Source organism: Fulmarus glacialis, unplaced genomic scaffold (genome assembly GCF_000690835.1).
Source record: "Fulmarus glacialis isolate BGI_N327 unplaced genomic scaffold, ASM69083v1 scaffold4648, whole genome shotgun sequence".
NCBI lineage: Eukaryota > Metazoa > Chordata > Aves > Procellariiformes > Procellariidae > Fulmarus > Fulmarus glacialis.
In genome coordinates this window covers 69,031-82,919 of record NW_009228813.1, presented here as the reverse complement: position 1 = coordinate 82,919, position 13,889 = coordinate 69,031, and the positions used below count along the sequence as shown (strand labels likewise).

The 13,889-nt window shown below is 39.0% G+C and overlaps 1 protein-coding gene across 1 annotated transcript in view; it reads left to right on the top strand.

The window, feature by feature from the left end:
- Positions 1–1,317: 1,317 nt before the first annotated feature.
- ZRANB1 (zinc finger, RAN-binding domain containing 1) overlaps positions 1,318–13,889 on the top strand; it is a 31,321-nt gene continuing 18,749 nt past the window's right edge. Inside the window, 2 exon segments of the mRNA XM_009583599.1 lie at positions 1,318–1,419; positions 2,167–3,017. Of these exon segments, the coding sequence (XP_009581894.1) occupies positions 2,204–3,017 (814 nt within the window). The 5' untranslated portion in view covers positions 1,318–1,419; positions 2,167–2,203.

Here is a 13,889-nt window from a genome sequence, read left to right as displayed (position 1 = left end):
TGGAAGGTGTCCCTGCCCATGGCAGGGGGGGTGGAACTAGATGATTTTTAAGGTCCCTTCCAACCAAAACCATTCTATGAAAATAAAGTTGAGTTCGTATTCTCGTGTATATGTATGTATTTTTCACTTATTTTATTACAGATATGGGGACCCTAGTACGGTCTCGCTCTTTTTTTGCCATTATGCACGGGCATGGACTTCTATGAGCGAACGGTGGAGGGGAAGCAGTAGGAAGTCTAATTGCCTTCTCAGCGCATTCCTTAGTCTGGCACAGTTTTATCATGTATAGGTGGGAGTGAAGTGCTCTGCAGGCTGTTCAAACAAGTAATATTAGAACCCGAGCTTTATGAGAAAGCTTTATGTGTTCCCAATTGCTCATCTGCTTTCATGCAGCATAAATATGGATCACTGCTGGAAGGGATAGTCCTGCCCTTTCCTCTGTCCTGGCCATGCGATAGCCCATCCCTCATTCATGCAGCCACCTGATACAATTAATAGATCAGAGTTGAGCTGTTGGAAAAAACCTATGCTGCCTGCTGGAATCCACAGAAGGGAGATAGTAGCAATAAAGGTGACAAATTTAAGTGCACATTTAGCTATGCCTTGGTAGAGCAAGGTGTGTGTGAAGGTATTTCAGTGAAGAATGTACTAACTCATAAAACATTTCCTAATTGGAGAACAGGTATAAACTAATTTTTAGTTCGATGTGTCTAGTTTTGAATTTAATCCTGTTGTGTAACTTCTCTTTTGAGTTTTTGTTTACTAGAGACTGGGTGTTTTTGTTAGCCAAGAGAGTTGCAATATGATGAATGAGAATTGTCAGTCAATTGGTATGACAGATTTGTATTTTAAACAGATTTGCATGCTTAAAAATAGCACATAATTGCGTCTTATATGTTGGGTAACGATTCTGTGGTAAGGAGGAAACAGACTGTATATATTTTTCTATTTGTCCTTTATGTACCTGCCTCACCCTTTCCCTCTGTTATGTCCTCTACACAAACTGGAGGGGATCAAAGCTTTTTTTTTCCTTCCCCATCCTGTTTCAGATTCCAATAAGAGTGTTTATAGATGTTCTGGTGTGAATTTGACGTTGCTTGGATCTACTTCTACTTTAGCAGATTGATTACTTGTGTGGCAACTGGTTCTTTATAAATAATTGGTTTATTTTAACCACTCTATATGTTAGTCTCAGCTGGTCATGACTGAGTTTAAACAAGTAAATTGGGATCAGAATAGGTGTGGCATTTAATAATTAACTTTCTAGTTACTCAGGTCCAGTAGGAAACCTGTAATGAGTCTGTTTTCATTTTGTTTACAGGAATAGTTATCTGCTTAGTCTCATCCTTCATATTTGGCAATCTGAGGAAAAGGTCTGAGCCAGCATGAAGACAGAATCCCCTCTTCATTAGAGAAAAAGTGAGTTGGAATTGGATTGAAATCTGGATTTGTAGAATGAAAATACTACGTTAGCTTGTCAACACACACAGCTTGTCCTTGCTTTCAAGTGGTATTTTAACTTCGTAACGCTACTGTTGGGAGTGATGTCCAATCAAGGCCTAGTCTTGGTTAAGCACATGTATAAAATTTTAAAATGTATGCATTTTATGTAAACTCCTACACCTACTTTTCCGAAAGAACTGCTTACTTATTGTATAACTGCCCACCTGATACACTCCTTCCTTCCAAGTCCTGTGAGGTCTTGCAGTAGATCTAGACTTTGTGTTCCTTTTTGTGTACTGCTGTATTCATACTGAGTTTTCGTCCAGTAATTTAATATTTGTGACTTGTTGCTGTAGCTGTATTGGTCTCTTCTTCAGTATTCTCAGTGCTTAATGTGTATCTGTTTTCTGAATTTGTTTTGGAAGCCTCTGTTCAAATTTAAGAAATTCCAGAAATGCAGGACTGAGTTTTCATTTCTGCACTAGGAAATCTTGAATTCTGCATTTAAAATGCAGTTAGCTCAAGTCTTACTCTTTTTGTAGTGGTTTTTCTCCCCCTAAATGTTCTAATAGTACCAAAAAAAAAGATTGCCCATTTGGCCAGCCTGATTTTTATATCTGATGCAGTACATATCAACTGGGTTATATCTCATTTACTTTGTTTTTTTTTAAATAGAGCTCCTATGCAACCATTGTGTACTAATGATGTATTCTGATTACTTAGCTTTCTGCCTGACGCAGTTCATTTCAAGAAGTGCACGATGACAGAGCGTGGAATTAAATGGGCTTGTGAGTATTGTACATATGAAAATTGGCCATCTGCAATCAAATGTACCATGTGTCGTGCTCAGAGGCCTAGTGGAACAATTATCACAGAAGATCCATTTAAAAGTGGTTCAAGTGATATTGGTAGAGACTGGGATCCTACGAGCACTGAAGGAGGGAGTAGTCCTTTGATATGTCCAGATTCTAGTGCAAGACCAAGGGTTAAATCATCTTACAGTATGGAAAGTGCAAATAAATGGTCATGCCACATGTGCACATACTTGAACTGGCCAAGAGCGATAAGGTGTACTCAGTGCTTGTCTCAACGTAGGACCAGGAGTCCCACAGAGTCTCCTCAGTCTTCAGGTTCTGGTTCAAGACCAGTCCCTTTTTCTGTTGATCCATGTGAGGAATATAATGACAGAAATAAACTAAACACAAGGGCTCAGCACTGGACTTGTTCTGTTTGTACATACGAAAACTGGGCGAAGGCCAGGAAATGTGTTGTATGTGATCATCCCAGACCTAACAACATAGAAGCAATAGAACTGGCAGACACAGAAGAGGCTTCTTCAATCATAAATGAGCAAGACAGAGCTCGATGGAGGGGAAGCTGTAGTAGTGGTAATAGCCAAAGAAGATCTCCACCTACAACCAAACGTGAATCTGATGTGAAAATGGACTTCCAAAGAATTGAATTGGCTGGAGCTGTTGGCAGCAAGGAAGAACTTGAAGTTGACTTCAAAAAACTAAAGCAAATAAAAAATAGAATGAAAAAGACTGACTGGCTGTTCCTAAATGCTTGTGTTGGTAAGTTGTTTGCTGCTACCTTATACTGTTATGCCTGTGGTGAGGAATTTTGGGAAAATGAAGAACTAAAACATAAACGTGACATTTGATTTTGAAACAGCTTTTTTTAATCTCTGTGTTTTAATTTTAAAAAGTAAACCAAATGTAGAAGTTCCTGAAATAGCACCTGCTAAGAGAGGGTGCAGAGTTCATCCATAATCTGAACATGTTCCCCATGTTCCCAACTATGTTTGGACTTTTTTGACCCTTTGTAGAAATGGATGTCATTGTAACCAGATCCTGTTGTTCTATGTAGCTGTCGAAAGGTGGAAAAAATACAAAACCAGTCTACAGAACAATGTAACGCATATAGTACTGTAAAAAATGGCATTACTGGATAATTAAAATTACTCCTCTTTTTGCTATGGCAAGATATGCTAGCAGAATCAGCAGCTGCAGCTTGGGAGTATTTGTAAACAGTGTAGAGCTTGCAACAGTACAAGATGCTCTGTCAGATGTTAAAAATAACACCAAAATATGTAGCTCCAAGAAACTGCATGTGTAATACTGACCTTGAAAGTAATAATGTTGTATTAATATAGATACTGTGTTGTAAATGTTTACAGGCTTTCTGAAAGTATTTTTGTAGTCAACTGCTTCAAAAAATTCAAATACCAATTTTGTTTTGTATTTTAGTGCTTTCCTAAGGAAATTCTGGATAATTCTCCCAATGCTGTTAAAGAACAGAGACATGTGAGAGCAGGGTTTTCTTCAGTTATTGACCTTGTGAGTTAACTTTTGTGCTGTAACTTCCCAGAAGCAGATATCTTGTGCCCTAGCGTACAAGCAGGTTAAACACTTGAAATACACAACTATTTTTAGAGTAAAAACATTTCATTTGAAACTCTGGCGCTAACAGTATGTCTCATACTGATCCTTAATGATTCTATGAAGTCACTTCATGGTTGTTATAATTGAAAAACTAATTTATGGAGCTGCTTTATTTAATATATTTGATCAGGTGTAAATGTTTTTACGGGTTTGGTTTCTCTGAGCTAATAAATATTGCAGTTTATTTTTGTGTTGCGTGAATAGTTGGACAAGCACATTTCCTTTTTAGAATAGTTAGGTGCCTAAATATTTCTTGATACCTTCAGCTTCTTACATGCTAGCAGATGCACAGTGCTTTTTCCTTCTGAAATGAAGCAATTGAAATTCTGTATGGTATTTTGTAAGTTATCAAATACCCAAGATCAATTGTTGGAGGCTGTTTCTGTGCCTTACAAGAGTCTATTTTGCATTCTGATAGCAACTGTATTAATTATTAGGGTTTTTTTCCCCTCTGCTTTTTGAAAAGTGAATTTTTTTTTTTACTATTCCAATGTTACTTAAAATGTTTCACACTTTCAGATTTAATCTGTGTGGGAATGGTTGTGTTTATATTTAAGAACTTGAGTTTTGCAAGTATTTAATGTTGCTTGTGACTATACAATTGTACATGAAACTCGAAACTGTGTTCACAGAAACTTTGCAAGGCAATAATGATTTGGTTCTTTTAAAATGAAAATAATTTGAAGGTGTCTTGAAGGGATCTTGATGCGAAAGCCAGAATGCAAATGGAGTTTTGTGCGGATTTTTACTACTGTTCTGCTGAAAGATTTCATGGATTCCTTTCTGTAACTTAAACACTTACTGTACTTCAACTGTTTAACTGAGGGGGAAAAAACCAGCAACCAAAGCTGTTAATTATCAGTCCTTCATTTCAGAGTTTCATTTTGCATATCACAGATGTCATATTTTTCCAAATACTCCTTGTAGCAGGAATAACCTTAGGAAGACTGATGAAAGCTTTATAGATTCTTTTGTGGTTGTCTCTGGACATTTTGCAGAGCGTGTCTATATTGGAAAGGTATACCAGTTTAACCAGTAATTTTAAAAGCAATAAGCCTCATCTGTGCTGGTTGTTTTGTTGTCTTAGTGTGACATACTTAAAACAATTTAACTATCAATTGAACAATTTGGCCTGAAGAATATGTTCTTCCTATTGAAATCAACTGAGTTATTGTGACTTAGTGAGTTACTGTTTGTTAGCCAGCTGGAGCTCTTGTGAACTTTTAGCTGAGCTGAACACTTGTCAATCCTTGGCCAAACACAATTATAAAATAGGACAAGTTCATGTTAAATGTCAGGTAAGTTTGTGAAAATTGATGGAGTAAGGGTTGATATGTAGTCTGTTACCATAGTCCAGCTGACAAGTGGTGGCTTGTTAGGATTTGGTAACTTCAGACTGTGCACTTCCAGGTTTAAGCTCAATCAGTCATGGAGGGTCCATTTGCTTTGAGTCTGTCTTATGTGGGGGAGATGTATCAGTTTAAAGTTTTTGGACGTACAAAGTGTAGCTTTCCCTGAAGTTAAAAATAAAGATTAGAGGAGCAGGAGTAGGAGTGATTCTTGGCAGACTGGTTATTTTCTTTTCTCTTAGAAGATACTATCTTTCGGAAGGTACCAAGGAAAATGTTTGACTTTAGGACAGCTGTTTAGTTGAACTCCCTCTTTGCATGTCAACTCTAGTATAAAATTCTTTTTACTAGATTTTAAATTTAACGTCAAGTTTCCTGAAAAGCATGTATCAGACTACTTTTTTCCCACATCTGTTCTTTTTAGCTGAAACATGAAGATAGATTTGTATCTTGTGTGGATTTAGAAAAGTACCTCTGTGTGTGCATGTTTGTGTTTTTTTGTTTTGTTGGGAGACCTATGTTAATGCTCTACCCACCTCAGTAAATAAATATGCCATCAAGGCTTCTATTTCTTGCAAATCTAGGCTGTACAAAATGCGATGAGTGCGACTCTTGCATTTCAGCTTGAATAGTTTCCTTGATGGAGCGTGTATTTTCCAAATCAGAAGGATTAGTGGCATTCCCCCTTTCAAACTCTGAAAGTGAATGTACTTGAATGTTGTTTTTGTTATTGACTTGGTTTTTGCAGCAGTGGATGTACCTGTCAAATGATTCTTTCTCAAAAGGATGAGATTTTAGAACTGATTAATTTGGTTACAATTTGTTAAAATCAAAGTAGAACATCTAGTGAATATAGCTGTTGAATAACATGACTTGCTACAAATGCTGGTTTGAGTTACAATGAGAAATTACAAATGGCTTCTGCAAGGACCAATGCTTTCTATTGTACTGGTCTAGAAAAAGGTTAATGTTAAGTCCAAGGTGACTCTCAGTTCTTGGGGGAGGCAGCTAATGTATATTTAAAATTAAGCTCCATTGTCTTTTATATAACTTATGGCATCTATGCTAAAGAGACTGTAACAGAGGTTTGGTGGCCTGTGGGGCTTAGGGAATCTGATGTGTAAGCAGAGCAGTACTGCCGTGGGGCCTGGTGAAGCTGGTTACAGCTGGCTGTGGATTTAAGTAGTACAAATGGATGAAGATGGTCATGACTATAAAACCTTTCCAGCATTCAGAGTTTGCTTGGGGCTTACACTTCAGTACTTGCTGAAGCTTCCCCTCTCCTGGCATTTCAGGGTTTTATAGTGGTGCTAGCAGAGTGTGGTTGCTGCAGGGCACTGCTGGGGATTCTTGGGTTGTGTCTTTAACTCCTGAGCTTGAACTATATTCTACAGATTAAGAGTAAACTGCATTTCTTCTCCTTTTAATTTCTCCTCCAATCCTGCTTTTTAACTGCTGCAAGAGAGCATGCTCTCCTCTTTTGGTTCAGGTCAGTAAGGTAGATACTGCCACCGTGGGCCAGGCTTCCCTGGCTGGAGGTGGTGGCTCCAAAACCAAGTAGGCAGGCATTCTTCTTAGCTGTGTGAAACAAACAACTAGGAGTGTGTTTCTTAAACAAATCCAAAATATTCAGAGCAATCTGTAATGAATTTTGTTTTGCAGTACATCCTTAAAAGGACTGTTAGTTCATTCCTAGTATTTCTACATATATGTCTGCTTAGTTTTTCCTTTGTCGACTACTTTATCTGTTACAGGTTTGGTTTTTTTTTTTCCCCCTCTGTCTTTTTCTCCCTTCAGTTTTCTGAAATAGTGCCAAATGTGTTCCACAAACATTCACAAACCCTGTGGGAAAGGAGAGTTGTTCTGTCCAGATTTAGGTATGAAGTTGGCTGGGCAATGTCCCAGACTGCTCTGCAGCTACAGGAGAGATGGGGGCCGCCTCCTGATCTCTGTCTTGCAGAGCATGTGGCTCTTCACTGACAGTAAAGGCAGTCTGAAGGGATTGACATACCAAGGTGCTTTCAGCTGGCACTGCCACCCAAAGTAGCCCTCCTAGCTGCTTGTTTCTGTCCTCTTCCTAGCATGTTTGCATGCCAACGTACAATGAAGTGTGTCTGGAAACTAATCTTGCTAAAAATGAAGCTTGATGAGCTTGATTAGGGGATATTTTTGTGCGGTTGTGATGGTTGGTTGGTTTGTTTTGCTGTTTTAGTAAACTGAGGCTAGTACGTGGTACAGCTAAACCTTGCTGGGGTTGTTTATGCTGTAATAAGGGAGTGGGAAGTGTATGGGTGGGAACAAGCTGCTGGGGGCAGGGAAGGGTCATGCACCGTTCCTTGCCCGTGTCAGTTTAGGCTTGCTTGAACCGTTTGGGGAAGTACAGCATGAATTAGCCACTGACAGGTGATTACCTGGCATGCTGGCCTTGGCTAAATATGGCAAACAGTGCCTGTTGGGATGGTTGTGGGGAAGAGTCCCTGGTGTGAGCTGTACAGCCTGGCCTCCTTCCCCCGTTCCTGTGTGATACTGAGAAGCATGACTTGGCATACTTGTCTGCTGTGCCAGGTAACAATGATGTAAGCTTACAACTTTCACCTGGATAAGAAATCTTGTATTATCGTCTGTATCTTGTACATATATTCTATCATAACTACTCTCCACTTGTGTGTGTATCTTTCAGAGTACGTAAAATGCTGCATGCCTTATTCATTGGTAGAAAATCTTAACTCCTGAAACACACTTTTATTTTCGTCTCTTCTTTTTTTTTTTAAACGCTCAGTGATATTTTATGCTAAAAATAATTGAATAAATGATCAAGTTAAAAACAATTATTTAAACTTGCCTTGGAAGCACTGATGGTTAACTTTAATTCATTATTTTAATTCATGATTTTCCACTGTCCAGCCTCCATTTAGGGTGCAACCCTGCAAGCAACTGATTGGCCTTTTAATGCAACAAGGGGTGTGGGTACCTCTGACAGATAGGAGAGGGGATAAGGACATCTTTCAACAGTTCTTCTTCCATGTGTGCTGCTTTGTCTTGTAATGGTATGTTAGAAACATGCTACATGGACTGTGTAGGGGTAAGAGCTGTTTGCATGGGAAAAAGAATTAAGCTGATGCAAGTTGCTGAGCTTGAAGAGTTTAAAAAATTTAGTATACAGAAGGTTCTGTCTCAAGCTGTCATTACTTAGAGAGTGACCTACTGTTGATTGTGTGCTAATACCAACAAGGGAGGTCCTGGAAATGAAGAAAGGAGAATGAACTCAAGGGTGTGGTTAGCGGCCCATAAAGGTTTTTCAGACAATCCCTCTCTTTTGTATTAATTGGTGTGTCATATTTGCTTGCAAAAGAGTTCTTCCTCTAAGAAGAGAAGTTCTTCTCAAACTGAGTGGTTTTGGTGCTCAAAATGCTGAAATGGAGTAATCATTGACAATAAAACTTTCTTTATGGCCACCTGATGTGCCCCTGGTGAATAGTTGGAAGAGGGTGAGGGCTGACTCCAGAGAACGCTACAGCTTGCGTGGTCAAACCACAGCTCCTTGGCACTCTCAATGCTAGAGGAGCAGTAAGATTTTTAACAAGTGTCAGAATTAGGTTTTAATGTGTCAGTTGATCAGCCCCCTCACTTGCTGGAAGGTCACCTTGGCACTTAAACCAGTCTTAGGATCAGTCTGTAGATGAGTAAATAAGAGCACGTATATGATGTAGACTACTTGCAATTGTATCTGTAGCAGAAGAGAAGCAGCACAGGGCTCCATGTTTCTGATCTGGTGTATGTTACAGAGGGATCTGTCTCTACTTCTGACTTTCAAAATGTGTAATTTGGTTGTTTGAGACATTTGCCTCCTATTACCAAGCAGTTCAAGGATTAGTCAAGTTGATTACAATTGTCCCGCATATGAGGCACAATGACCTCCTCAAGATGAAGTGTTTCCCTTTGTAGTCTACTCGAACGTGAGAACACATTGTTTACCGTAGCATTGCTACCTCCTTGAATCAAAGAAATCTCAAATCTCTGGGTCGTTCTTTAGATACTTTATCTAAACCGAGGCATCTTTGCACTCTTCCATTAATTTAGAAAAAAAAGTTGTATTTATTTTAGCAGGTATATTATTGAAATCAATTCTTTTTGCTTTTGCTTGTTTCATTTCAGCCTAATCCTGTTCAACCTTTTCAAAGATTTAGAATGCCTGCCCTGTAATATATGCAAGACTGCGTATGTGCATCTTATACAGTGATGCTTTTACAGTTCTTCAGGGCCAGGAGCCTACTGCAGAATCAGCTACTGTAGGCTGTCTGACCCACTGCTTTTGCTGCTCGGCAATTGTTCATTTGTCTCCGCAGCAGCTCAACTGAGGTGTTGTTGAGGAACCTTTAACTAAATTGACAGCAAACATGGCTGAAGTGAGGGTTACTGTTCTCTGTTCTTACTTGCTTTTAGTCGCTCTCACTGCGTATTTAAATCTTGCTGCTGTTGGGAACTGTTCATGGAGCTGGTGGGCCCCTGTCCTGACCCACTAAGGCAGTGCTGCTACCAGTTCTGTCTCCCCCAGCCTCTCTGCTGCCCTGTAGAAAAATGGCAGAACTGTATCAGTCTATTTGAAAGAATTTACCTATTCCGTTTGCGAGTTGTGCCAGCCAGTGCCCTCCAGAGCTATCAGAAAGATAGTGAAATAAATAAAGGCTGCTGCTATAGTATTGTCTTTGGAAACTTCTACATCTGGCTGTTCCGAAGTCGTCGGGACTGTGCAATTAGGGCAAACAGGATTTAGTTTTCTTGTAAGCTCTTGTATATTTTCCAAGTTTACTTAACTGCACTGAACCCTTTAAATATTTACATGTTCCAAAGAATAAATTTAATAGCACCTTAGCTGAAGTAGCTTGGTTTTAGCAGCTAGGCTAATTATGGGCTTATTTAATATGAGCAAAGGTAGTATTGATGTCTAATAAAGAAGATAGTTGTAATGGTTGTAGCAGGAAAAATGCAGGATCGAGATGGTACAAATAGTTGTTATTGGGTGATTAATGTTTTTTAAATTTAGTCTTTTTGAATAACCTTCTTAATCACTATCATCTATCTTCTTATGTATACTGAGACTGCATATTCCCGATCTGTGCTATCTGTAAGAGTCAGGGCTTTACTAGAAGAAGAAAAGACTTTGGCTCCTGGTGCTGTGAAAGAATATTCTAAAAAGAGGGAATGCCTGAATTGCAAATGGGAACACAGTTGAACCTGTAAACGCAGAATACTAACTTGTACTTCTATTTTCTCATGGCTTGGGTGCAGCACTTGGCATTCTGTCCTGTCACTTAGGATGTCAGGCTATAGTCATGTGTTTGTACATTAAGCAAAGCACAACTTGTGAGGGATGCGGGGGGCACAGACTGGCGTCTTCAGTTGCAGTAATAACTAAAGTAACGTCCACTTACAGGAAAAGCTCTTCTTGCGCTGGATCAGAAGTAGGCATTGAGTCATAAGGATCTGTTTGCATTTGTGTAGCTCTTGTAAGTAATTGGAGCTATGCCCTCGCAAGAGGTCTAGCTGTTGGAGCGCTCACGGGTGCTGTGTGAACAATCTTCAGGCAAATGCCACTCTTCCTTTTGACATTTTAACAGTCTGAAGAATGCAGTGGGTGTCAGTGGGGAATAATCCAACTGGCACAGTACCGTATCGGAACACGATTCAAAGGCTGCTTGTGTAAGTAATCAGGCACTTGTGTGTTATGAAATGTAGTGAATTATAACATCAGTAAATATTTCTGTAATATTTCTTGTAAATAGTGTTTTGTTAAGCTTTATTTAAATAGACTTAATGAATTGGAGGCTCTCATTCATCTGACAGAAATCAAAGCCATTGTAGGAATGTGCCTCCTATTGTCAATAAAAGCATATTAAGACCTCATTTTGGAGTGGTGATACTGAATTTAGGAATTGCAGGCAGTTCTTATGAATGTTGCATGTAGGCAAGTTTACCCCATAGTTTTGGGACAAGATTTGTGTTTTCTGGTTCAGATTTCTGGCAGTCTGCCTGTTATTACTATATTTTTGCTCAGCGTTCACTGCAGCCTTGGGTTGTACTGACTGGCACTGTAAACAGGCTGGCACCTGACAAGCTGTCAGGAATCTTCCCTGTTCTTTTGAAGCAGCTAAAATGGAGTAGATATTTGGTAGAACGAGTAAAGAGAAATTTAGACTTTTCTTGCTGTGGCTGAGGGGCCAAAAAGGTTTGTAATGACCATAGAGTGTGGTATTGATGCTCTGGGTACTTGGGTCACAGTATTTCAGTGCAGGTTAGTACCAGACGTTACAGCATGGAGCAGGTTTGCCAGAGGAAGCTTCTTATAAGGAAATAGACTTGTAATGGGCCCTGTGCAAAAAAATTATGCAGAATAAGCTCTGTATGGTTTGATTTTCTGTGTCATGTTTATCTGTTGAGACTGAGTTACAAAATGATTAGTGTCTGGACTTCATGCTTTCCTGCTGCTTTTTTTCCTTTTTTTTTTTTTTTTTTAAATCCCTCCCCCTTCCGTAAATAGTCACTTGGCTGTTTGGATTAAGGAATAGAAGATGACCAGATATGATGCATGCACGTGGTCACATCACCATCCCTCCATGAGCTGTAACTGTGCTAGTTTGATGTGTCATTTAGCATGCTCTTCACTTCCAGATGAAGTATTGCCAACCCTATACCTAAAACACATTTACAATTTCCGTTTTTTAAATAAAGCCTAGAAAGCATGTACGTTTGCTTGGTTTTGATGTATGTATTGATCTTTAGCTTAAACTTCATCAGTGAGGTTTAGAAATGTACTTTTTAAAAGACAGCTTATGTAACAATTTTAGTAATTAATTCTAGGACATGGGGTTTTTAGGAATGTCAAGCATTGCAAGACGTGGGAATAAACTGCAAGAACTGGCAGTGCTATGTACAGCACATGTCACTAATTTGTCCTTATTGCAGCTTGTAGTAGTTAGTACTTGAAGGCATTGCCAAACCTCACATGACTGCCTCTCAGCATCAGTCTTAGACCTCAGTTGTTGCTGGGGTTTGGTTAAGAGTGGGACAGTAATAAGTTGCCTTAGAAGCTGAGTGTGGGGGCTTGAAAGAATAATGACAAATATGAATTGACCTGGCACTGACTTAAGGCTGTACTAGCATGTACTACTGTGTAGTTTGTACTTGATAGGCTGGCCGACTGGAACTGTTACGATGTTTTGGATCTGATATCTGTCATTGAAAGATCATTTTTTGGGATGTTTGACTGTTTCAATTTTTAAATTAGTCTGGGATATTTGGATTGTTAGGATTGCTACCTACCAGTCTTGGATGGTGCTTGGTATGTTTGTCATTGGGTGGTGTGGTGGAAGGTGCAGATACTGTAACTGGAATCTTTCCCCTGTCAATACAAGTGGTTAAAATATAAAAGGGTATGAAGTGGCTATTAGTCTTTAACAAGATGTCTTTCCTAAACTAATAGAATAATAAAAAATTAAGGTTGTCATAAGATTTCAGAGAATCTGCTCTTCTATCAAGATTCTTCTTTCTCTGTGGATTCTTGGGTGTTTGCTAACGGGTGATCTTGTGCCAAAGCTGTAGTATAATTTATTTAAGAGGGCAGGTCATGAGAAATTGTCTGACTTTGATACCTATGTGTACATATATATCTAACAAGTCAGTTTGCTGCACTTGGTTGGAATCATATCACAAGCAGCCTTGGTATTGCCTTATCAGTGGCATAAATGTGATTGCATGGAAATAAAATGCTACACTTGGCATTCTTGTTATGGATACAGCATATATTGACAAAACTGTACCTTTTGCTTCAGTATGTTTTAGTTCCACGCAGAAGTGGAAATGTTGCAACAGGAGCACAGCTATGTTGTTCACACATCCCATATTGCATTCCTTTGATGCATGTTTTGGAGAATGTCTTGAAAATCAATGAATTTTTAGTGTTCATTTCTCCATCAGTAGCAGCTCCTTTCTTTAAAATAAAATATTTTTTCATCAGCAAAGTTCTAAGTCTTATGAACAAGGACTAATATTGGACAGACATAACTCTTGGCTAACTAATTCCTTAACTCATCTGGGGTGAATACACAGGCAGGCACTTAAACAGAGCGAGACATTAATGCTGGAGTGGAAGGGGAATGTCTTCCTGTACAGGCAGACCAGAAACATGCATCAGAAAACTAAGAAATTGTCGTCCTGTATTGTTTTCATTCTGCCCTGGCCTGTGAGGACTTTTGAGTTCCTGATGAATGGGTAGATGTGGTATGAATGAAATTTGCAGCTGAGTTTATATTCTGGAACTTCTGCTTTAGACCACCGTTGAAATGAATAATGTAACTTTTATCTGTAGAGGCTTACTAAGCAGAGCTGATAACTTTGTAGAGAAATGTCTTGTGCTGATAATCCATTTCTCCCCTCTGTGTTTCTTCTGAAATCTTTATAATCTCAGTATTGAAAATGATAGACTTCTTGGCTGAGCTAAGAATGCTTTCCTAAATCCTGGATTAAGCAGCAACCCAGCAGTTAGTGTGCTTCCCTGGTAGTAGGCAGTTCAATTTGTTGTGTTGGGTTTTTTTGGCTTTGGTGGGTTTTTTTAGTTGGTTGGTTTTTTGGATTTTTTTTTTTTTTTTGGTTGTTT